The sequence below is a fragment of the Hylaeus anthracinus genome, unplaced genomic scaffold, assembly GCF_026225885.1.
Source record: "Hylaeus anthracinus isolate JK02 unplaced genomic scaffold, UHH_iyHylAnth1.0_haploid 11989, whole genome shotgun sequence".
NCBI lineage: Eukaryota > Metazoa > Arthropoda > Insecta > Hymenoptera > Colletidae > Hylaeus > Hylaeus anthracinus.
Window position 1 is genome coordinate 4058989 of NW_026534337.1, and position 10958 is coordinate 4069946.

At 34.0% G+C, this 10958-nt stretch overlaps 1 protein-coding gene across 1 annotated transcript in view; it reads left to right on the plus strand.

Moving 5' to 3' along the window:
* LOC128888014 (uncharacterized) overlaps positions 1-4188 on the plus strand; it is a 129397-nt gene extending 125209 nt beyond the window's left edge. Inside the window, exons 7-8 of the mRNA XM_054144595.1 lie at positions 789-1304; positions 2744-4188. Coding sequence (XP_054000570.1) covers positions 789-1304; positions 2744-3196 — 969 coding nt within the window. The 3' untranslated portion in view covers positions 3197-4188. The remainder of the gene's footprint in view (positions 1-788; positions 1305-2743) is intronic.
* The last annotated feature ends 6770 nt before the right edge of the window (positions 4189-10958 follow it).

The window sequence follows — 10958 nt, forward strand, 5'->3', positions numbered from 1 at the left end:
ACTGAATACAATTTTTGTGTGTATTAAAGTAAATTAGTAGCAATATTGAAAATCGTACAAGTAACTTCCAAATGGCATAACTCGGTTTAAACAAAATCATAGACATTTTTTTTTAAATTTCCGAAAAGAATCAGTGCAATCTAGGTAACCCGTCAAACAATCAAATTTTAATAAAAAAAAAAGTACTTGGATGTTATCAGGACATGAAGATGTGATATCAACTCCCATCCATTTTGCATTAATGTTTTCGTAAAGTACAGATAATTACTTACAAATTAAACAAAATTGTCTCAATACAATGAAAATTGACGGAGTTATTCATATTTGAATAATTTTGTTGCGTAGTATATTCACCACCTAATATTAAATTCTTCATTTACATTTTACAAGCAACATTTCCCTTTCGATTCTTAATAAAGCCTATTTCAGATAATTACCTACAAAATAAACAAAAAATTGTCTCGATGCAATGAAAAGCGTCAAAGTTGTTCGCATTTGAAGAATGGCAAAATTTTGATGAATAATTTTGTTGCGTAGCATATCTACCACCTAATATTAGATTCTTCATTTGCATTTTTCAAGCAACATTTCCTTTTCGATTTTCAATCGAGCCAGTTGCAGTAATTACTGAACTCTTGTTCGCGCAGCTCCAGGAAAGTTTTCCTTCCGGCGTGCAACGTCCAAATTGATTAAGCGTTTCGTTTCGAGACGAGCACGCGAAACAAGCAGGCAATGCGGATTCAAGTTGAAAACAAAAAGATAATCGTTTCGTTTCCCGCTCTGATAAGGTTCCCGAGTATCGGCAGGTGAGGAGGGGCCGCATTGAAGACAAGTTGGGAAGCACCAGTTGCGTCGGTGATTACCTCGCTCTGATGGAGGACGTGGACGGGCAGATTTACGAAATTTCCAAATTCTGCGGCGAGGGCCACGTGCCGCGAATCCTCTCGCGCGGGAGAAACATCATTATAGAGTTCTTTGCCGAGCAGGACGGCACGATAATGCACGGCGGTTTCCAGTTGTCGGTCCAGGAAACCGAGGACGCGCCAGGCGTGAAACGCGATAGAAATTGCGAGTTCGTCTACAAAAGCACCGAACGAACCAGGGAAAATATCAAGTCGTTGCAGAGCTGGTATCCGCCGAACACTCTTTGCAGTTACGTTTTCATGGGGAGGTCTTCCGAGAAGATCTCCATTCACATAAAGATAATCAGAAACGAGCCAGATCAGGACCAACTCCCCCAGAAGCGGAACGTTACGCTGAATTACTGCCACGGGAACGAAATTGCTGTTTACAATGGCATAGAGGTAACTATGGTCGAAACTTGACAAATATAATTGAATGATAATTAGGAGATTATTCACTGTACATTTAAAGCATTCGTCGGGAAGAGTGCTTTAATTGATCGCTCACGATTGCGTTGCAGCTTGCTTTCCTTTGTCGAGAAATGAATGAATTTTTTTTATATTAATATATAAGGCTCTTTTTCTGACTAGTTTCGAGGGAATTTTTATAATGTTGTATTGCTGTTTTGTAGCCGAAATACTTTGATACACGGGATGTTGCACTTGCTTGTGTGTTTTATAATACTACAGAGCTACTTTCGTCCGTAGTATTGCACTTATCCGATTCTTTCTCTTATTTTTCGTTACTTTATTTTACGCCATAGAATTTTCGATACTTTATATTCATTAGGTAACCCTAACCCAACCTTGAATATCTCGCGTGCTTTTCGTGATAGGAAAAAATGTTAGAGAAAAGCATTGTCTGGTTTGATGCGGATCATACTATGATAGTCGAAACAATTACCTCAAGATCATACTTTTCGAGATTTCAAAGCCATTGGCATTTTCTTTAAATGGAATATGGTATTTTCATTATTGTATTCTTGTAATTGATAAACAAACAAATTCAAATACGTATAATACGTTTACTGTGTACGTTAGAGTATGATTTTATAAGAATAACTCCTCACAAGGTCATTCGAAGAATTTTTCTTCTAATCAACAACAAGATTACAATAATGAAAATACCCCAATACATTAAAAAAAAAAATGCCAATAACCTTGAGAAAAAAGAATGGTCTGACTATTACATGGGCCCCTTAAAACTGTTCAAACAGTGTAACTCTGTCCTATTTTGTTTCATAAAACCAAAAATAACGGAGATATTTTGATTTTCACATTTAAATGCTTCACCCTGTATTCTTCATACATCAAATTTTGCTTAGAATGACGCACAACTAATTACACTCCATTACTATGTTAACCATTCTATTGTCACGAATGCTAAGCTTAGATTATTTTCGAAAATGAAATCCCTAATTTGAGATTTGAGAATCAGGTCACCTTTGCATCAACGGCAATCATGTTATTGACATTTCGAAAGAAATTAACCCTTTGCGCTCGAGTGGCGCCTCTAGGGCGACACAAGTAATTTAAAAGTGATTTTTTTGAACGTACAATTTCAATTTTACATATATCAGAATACAGCTAATTATTAATTAAAATAATAATACATTGAGTCGTGAATGTTCGTAGATGTTTCTTTTCGAAGTAGAGTTTCTGGTTTTACAGAAATTTATTCTAAAAATGGCCTGGGTTTGATTCTATAGAAAAATGCCTCGAGCGCAAAGGGTTAAACCTAAAGAAAACCTAGTGGTGACTGAGAGTCACCTCTCGAGTGCAAAGGGTTAGAATGACCCCGAATGTGTTTTGAAACGAGTCTAACGAGATGAAATTTCCAGGCAAACAACAGCGTCTTGATGTGGTCTTACTGCGACGTGTCCCATCAGGACATCAACAACATACAAGTTCCTCTCACCTCCACCGGAAATGAATTGTTGATACAATATTACAGCGCTAAGGGCTCGTACGACGGCCAGGAGTTCACCTACACGATATCGTACAAGTTCGTCAAGAAGGTACAGAACTTTACGACCAGACGACAAGTTCAGGACGACTTCAAACTAATCTCGCTCAGGCCGGTGAACTTTTCCGTGTTGAATCTGAACGAAAGTGAAAACTGCAACTGCGATTTTGGCGATCGGATTGGGAGCTTCAAGAACTGGTTCATGGTCCTCGTCGTCCTCGGGATCGTATCCTTTCTCGGAGCCATTCTGACGATAATCGCGCTCCTCGCCAAGTGTATGAAGACAAAGTCGATGGAGAAAAATCTCCTTCAGACTCCAAAATTATGAATTCTATCAAATACGGGGAAAAACGTCCTGATATAGATCTTCACGTGTATCTGTTAATTGAAGAAGACTGGTTAAGGGAGGAGACCGCATTAGGAGTCCAAGTATCAAGTGTTCCCTGAGATCTTAACGTTACTCAAAATCAATGAAAATTTTTGTTTACATTATGAACACGTTTACTAAGAATATCAACAAAATTTCGATCAAAAAGTTGGACATTGAATTTTTTAGGAGTGTTTAAAGAAAAAGTATCAATTTTCTACATTTGTTTGTACAGCTTTTTGCTATTTAAATAAAGTAAACATATATAAAGTTCGAACACAATCGGTCAATTAATTTTTCAGTTATCATTCCTACAGATTGAAGAAAATGTTTAAAAGTAAAATATGATATCCCAAAGATTTCTGTGCGAAATGAATTGAAAAAATTATCAAATAGACTTTAAAACATATACGAAATATTCTCAAAGTTATAGCAACATTACATAAATTCTTTATAAAAACAAAATATCTCAAGAAACACTTAATATTTGGTTTCTCCTCTTGAGAGAGTGATTACGATGCAAGATTTAAAAAATGTTGAAAATTATTTCTTTAGATATTTTTTAGGTTTGAGTATTTAATATTTCGGACGATTCGAAAAATCTTTTTATACTAAATGTAAGGTGGCGTTCAAAGATAAAATAAGCACCCTTAGAACTTTTAAGGTGAACATTTTCCAAAAGAGGTTTCAGGATTTTGTTCTTTAATAAAAAAAAATATAGAATAGTATATATCTAATTTGTTGTATTTTCAGTAAACGTACACATGATTAGAATTAAGCATCCGTATGTCGTTTAAATTTCCTCCATGACTACACTGATAAGCATATCTTTTTATTAAAAAACAAAAACCTAAAGGTTCTTTTGAAAATCCCTTTGTATCTCTTTCTTCTTCACAAAATCCATGATATTTTCAATTCAAAATTCACTAAACTAGAGAATTATCTTATTTTCCTTCATTTCTTCGTCAAATTTCATTTTCATTTAACATAATGACTATTTAATCACTAAATTCGATTAAGAAGGACGCGAGAAATATCAAAGTCCCATCCGAGATTCGAACACCAATCGCTGGAGACAAAGAGTCCAAAGCACTGGCCATTACTTACAGCGAGATACTAATTATTTTCCCGCTGAAGACTGCGTTGTCTGTATTTGTAAATACATAGAACACTATACATAATTTTGTATGTTACTACACTTTATATCGAGCGTACACCAAGGAAAGTAACTTGTAACAATTGTCGTTAATAGATAAGCAAAGTTGATGAATAACTTGGAACCAGACCTGGGCAAATTTTAATTTTGAAATGAAAATAAGAAGTAACTATTTAAAACAATATATTTCAGACCGTTACTTTCGATATAGTTATTTGAAAATAAGAATGATATTGTTGCATTTGAAATAATAGCTATTTCAAATAACGAATTATTTTTTTATTTAATATTTAGCACGTTGACTGACAGATTAATGATTGTGAAAATGTCTACGATGATGAAATTGTATTTCTATACAATTAGAAATTATATTCGGTAATGTAACATTTGGAGCAGTACTTATTTTTGCAACCTTTTTCAGATTTTCCAATCTTATCCACCTTTATTTTCTTTAACGCCCCATCCCTCAGAATTAATTTATTTAGCTCCTTAGTTCCTCAGTATGCATTAAAAGGAATTTATTTTAAATTATCCTTACAGCAATTTGCTTTAAGCAAAGCTGTTTCTTCAAAAAGTTCTTCTGTAAGAGACTTCTGCCTGAGTTCCTTTAATATTGTCGCAAAAAATTCAGAAAAACGTTTATTATAGTGTTCTTCTTCTGTTCTTTTGATTTCCCCTGATATAATCTGAAAGAACAGTTTGATAATTATTAAAAATAATTATAATACGAAATGATATGTTATTCGACATAACATTTTACATAACGTTATTTAAAAAATGATTACATGTACAAAAATAATTATGGAACAAAATAACGTGTTATTTGAAATATTATTTCAAGTAATAATGAATACAAATTTAACATAATGAAATGAATACAACAATTACAAAAGAATTAATTATTAAAAATAGTATTTCAAGTAATATCATTTCAAAAGTGCCCAGGTCTGCTCGGAACTTATCGAATCGCATTGTAAATAAAAATTTCCGCTCAACATATCTAGCTAGAAGATAAGAAAATTGCCATTGTTGTAATGATACGTGAGCCTGTCGATGGAAAAGGCGTAAAAAGTATGCACGTAACGGAAACTAATACACTGTACTATTTGTTAGGAAATGTAAGGGAATATCATCGCTAAAGGAGACAGCTTTAAATAATTCTTTTCGTGAATAGTTGGTGAACAACCATTGCCGTATTGTATTATTTTACGAAAGAATCGGCGTTCCTTGCGTACGATATAGTAATCAAAATAAACGTGTAAGCTAACCAATTTCTTTTCGTAGGAACAATGCAGGCCAGCTACCTCAGTAATCGGACGGTTGAGGAAAAGTACATTTTTCAGTTGTATCCATTTTAATTAGAAGAATGGTATATCGTTGATTTTTCTACTTTCATTTCCAAAAACTTTTTTGGCAAAAATTGTTATTTTCGATTTGGTGAAATAAATGGACCTAATATACTTTTATTTGAAGAAAACTATTTTAATTAGATAGTAAAAAGATGATCCAATAATTAATTGGACTCTTGAAATTCACGCTACGTCAAAAGTTTAATAATCGTTTGTAACGCAATCGTATTTTAACGTTATAAATAAATAAAATTAGCATCAATTTATTTTGAAGTAAAAGATAAAATGATTGAACAAAAAAGTCGAATCAATTTCGCAGTATTCATACACTTTACTAATATTGTTTCAAGCTATATTAATATAGGTGTCATTCTAAAATCGTTTAAAGAAAAACACATTAAAATTTTAGTTGTTATTTTTTTAATTTCGTAGTCCACTGTTCAGAAATTCATCCACTGTATTCAGAAATAATTTAAATTTTATCATTAATATCGTTTCAATCCATATCAATGTAGGTGTCATTTTAAAGCCATTTGAAGAAAGACACAATAAAAATTTGTTTATCATTTCATTGGATACATCATATAATTTCATAGTACATTTAACGTTTGTATGTTACTATGATTGTCATCCTAAATCTATTTCTAAAAGAGACAATTTTATTTTAATAAAATTAAGTTTGTAGAACCACAAAGAATTTATAAAAAATTCTGTCTTTCTAACACATTAATACTTTGCCAAGTGTCCGATCACTGGGACATGTATGATTAGTCGAACAGCTACCATATTATAAACACCTCTCATACAATCAAAACTCACCAATAGACTGCGGATATTTATGCAAAATAAAGTCTTTATAAACGTACCTACAAAAACTGAATCTAAATAGGAATTTATTTTACTCTACAAGGATCATAATATGAACTTTGCTTTCTATATTTTTTATATTATTGGCTACTATGTCCATTCTATAGTTTCTTGCACGTTCAGAATTTCTATAAATGCATAAAAATTCGCAGTCTACTCATGAATGTATAGATCACATCTGATGATGAATGGAGTTTTGCTAGCGCATAATTGTTGCGATCACTTAGTGCTGGATTCAAACCTTGACGTCCACGTCTGAGCAAACGAAACATCCGATATAAAGCATTTGAAACGCATGTGAATTTAAATGTACATAATAATTTATCGTAACCAGAAACATCCGGATTCCTGAGTCGAAAGGGCAATTAAAAAAAAGAAAACGCGTAATGTAATCGACTTACAATTAGCAAAGTAAGAAGATCTCTGCGCGAAATTTCGAAACGTAACAAAACGTCCAGATTATCGAGTAAATACTTTTTCCAAAGTTCTCTAAGAGTGGTTTACTGTCAATTGTGTTAAGTACTTTCTAACAAAAGGTGGAAATTCAATACCAACTTTTTAATTCGTTAAATTAAAATGAAAACATCAGGCGTAAGATTGTCATCGTGTTATTATTGCAGAATCAAATATTTCAATCACAGCATGATCGAAAATGGACAAACACTACTCTAACCATAACGAAGTTAAATCATTTGAAATTATTGCTGTGGTTATTAACGGAACAAAAAGATTTACAATTATTATGTTAAATTGTATCGATATAATAGAAATGTAGAAAGAAGAAGAACAGCATGAATAATTTTTAAAAAAAAGTGTAATCGAACATTGTACCACGCTAATGTTATATAAGGGGAACACGTACTTATTACCTAACGTGCTGAAAATAGTGAAATCGATATAAAATTTGTTTCTGTTCCATTTAATTCCAGAGTAAAGCTCACTACGACATGTAGTAATTCTTTATATAATACATATAATATTTTCATAATTTGTTTATAAAAATTAGCTAAAAGTTAAATTAAATAAAATGTACATCACTTTTATTTCATTTTAATTTTAGTTTCAAGTTTTAGTTGGAAGATTCATAATATTTTTGATACATTCGAAAAATTCTGTGTTGTTCTCGCGGTCAATTTGGACACACAAAAAAAAGTACAAATTGGACTGAATGCGATCAAACGTCTCAAAAGTTAGACAATTTTCTTTTACTGGTTTAACATAAAGTACAGATAACGTTAGAAGTTAAAGTAATTGTGGCGAAGATCATTTTTTAGGGAAATAACAAAATTACGAGAGGAGGCACGGCGACGAAAAGTAAACGAAAAAGAAACGAGCTAAATATTATCCGATGTTCGTGTTCAGAGTGTTCAGAGGGTCAGCGAAATTCCGGAAATAAGCAGTGGACCGGGTAGATGTGGTTGTAAACGGGATGAAATACGTGCGAACGAAGCACTTGGCAGCGTAATGTCTTACGAGATAAACTATCGCCCCATTTGTTGCATCTCGTGGCGAGAGTTCCTTTGTACGTGGCGGGAAAATGATCGCGAAACGGCGTCACGCAAGGGATGATTCGAGCAGTTATTTCAATGAAACAAATAGTCTTCGAACTCCTGAACATCGCGTGGACCAGTATTTTCCAAGTTACGGTAGAATAAATTGTTCCACGCGACGCGAACAAAGTTAATGAATGAAAAAAGTCGTGTTGCTCGTAATAAAGAGCTTAATTTGCTGCTCAAACCCACTGAAATGTCGACTATCAAACTCATTTTTATAGAAGTTCTACGAAGCTGAAGTTTCGTTTTGAGACTGTTGAGAGTTCCAAGTATAACATTTTTCGTAGCATTTCCTTTTGTAACTTCACCAAACTTCATGAATTCATCTAGAATTAATTTTTGTTGTACTTTAGTGGAAACCCAAGTTACAGTGGAATAGATGTTCGAAGTATACAGGGTGGTAAAAAAAAAGCATTCAATATTTATATGGTGTATAGGGCACACTGTATTGAGTAAAAAAGCTTTAGTAAACATAGGTCCAAAGGTCAACCGTTTCTGAGATATAAACATTTTTGTTTGCTAGTATCATGATTGACTTATTACTGGGTTTTCGATATTTATAGAAGATTTTCCACGTGTCCTCCGCTCATTTCTGTAGACACTTGGCATCTTCTTCTTACAGAGTCGCGAACTCTCTCGAAAATCCCACATTTCTGTCGAATTATTTGACAAGCATAATGGATTCCGTTACGTAGTTCTTCTAAGTCATTTATCGGCGTGAAATACACTTGGCTTTTTAAATATACCCATAAAATGAAGTCCAGAGGATTTCAATCGGGGGATCGAGGAGGACACCCAACTGGTCTACCACGTCCAATCCACCTTTGACCGAACACCGTGTTAAGTGCTCTCTCATGATACTAGCAAACAAAAATGTTTATATCTCAGAAACGGTTGACCTTTGGACCAATGTTTACTAAAGCTTTTTTATACAAGTACAGTGTGCCCTATACACCATATAAATATTAAATGCTTTTTTTTTGAACGCCCTGTATAAGTGTTAAGTAAAGTCGTATCGAACTTAATCGACTGCTCATGGTCACTTAAAATGTCGTAAATGTAAATGAAGTTTCGTCTTGAGACTGTTGAAAGTTCCAAATACAAGATTTTTCGTAGCATCTCCTTTTGTAACTTCACCAAACTTCATGAATTCATCTAGAATTAATTTTTGTTTTACTTTAGTGGAAACCCAAGTTACAGTGGAACAGGAGTTCGAAGTATACACGGGGTGTCCCAAAAGTCAGGGAGGAGCCGGAAATGGGGGGTAGCTGAGACGATTCTGAACAACAATTTCCTTTGCAAAAATGTCGGATGGGGCTTCGTTAAGGAGATATTAAGAGAAAACCCCGACCAATCAGAGCGCGCGTAGACCGTTCGAGCGGCCGCGGTAGCGAAGGCAACGCGCTGGCGGCCGCGCTTGTACGCGAACAAGTGACTCGACGTGCATCGAAGGACATTGACGCTGCCGCCTAGCGCGTAGCCTTCGCTACCACGGCCGCTCCAGCGGTCTACGCGCGCTTTGATTGGTCAGGGTTTTCGCTTAATATCTCCTTAACGAAGCCCCATCCGACATTTTTGCAAAGGAAATTGTTGTTCAGAATCGTCTCAGCTACCCCCCATTTCTGGCTCCTCCCCGACTTTTGGGACACCCTGTATAAGTGTTAAGTCATATCGAACTTAATTTACTGCTCAAAGTCACTTAAAATGTCGACTGCCAGACTCATCTTTATAGAAGTTCTACGAAGCTGAAGTTTCGTTTTCTAACGATTTTCTGCAATATCCAAAAGATATGGCGATTTTGACTGGAATTAATTTTGGAAATGCATTGATTAACGCTGAAGGGACCATGTAATGGATCAATCGCATCGACAATAGGCACGACATGTAAACAACATTTTTAGTTGAACATTATGAAGTATTTATCTTAATAATTTCAATTCTCATATTTATTTAACTATAGACGAATAAACAGTTATTTATCTTTTACTCGTTATTCGAAATTTGTATCTAGAAAAAATTTCAAATATTTATCTAAATTAGAATTTTACCACTTCCTCCAAAAATATATTGTACTTACTCATCGCCAGTCAAGGAATGAATCAGTACTTCTTCGCATAATTTGCGAAGCGAGATACTGAAAGATCGTCAAACAAACGTACAGCTGTTCTGCTGCAGTGTCAAATAATGATTCGTTAAAATGTTCCTAACTCATTTTATAAGTGCAAGTTGCAAGAGTGTTACCAAATAGGTCTTCTAAACCTTCGTTTCATTGTCCTTGCATCTATTCAAGTGTTCCCGTCGAATCCTAAGTTCCACCGCAATTTCTAACCGTGGAACGTATTTTTATAAAAACGCAACGTGTAAATGTGATAACTATTTAATCGAATTATACATACGCCCAGCAAGCAATCGTACGACGACCTGTAATTGTGTTAAATGAAATGCAAACACCTTATAATAAAAACAAAACTGTTGCTAATTGTACACGACCGTCTGATTTTCTTATTCTAATTCTACCCGATCTTTGTTTAATATCTTTTCTTTACTTTAAACTGTAATATTAAATTTAAATGTGTGCGCCGACGAAAGTATTTTGTTGATAAAAAAGCGAAATCCTAAAGCCTTGTGTAAAAAAAACCTTTGCAATGCTTTGATTGTTTCATGTAAAAACATTTGATTCCATTTAAGTGGAAAATACAATTGCATTTTACTGTATATTTAAAAATGCATCGTACGTGTTACAATGGGGTAACAAATGATATTCAAAAAAATAAAAAACAAAAAAAATGAACGTTATT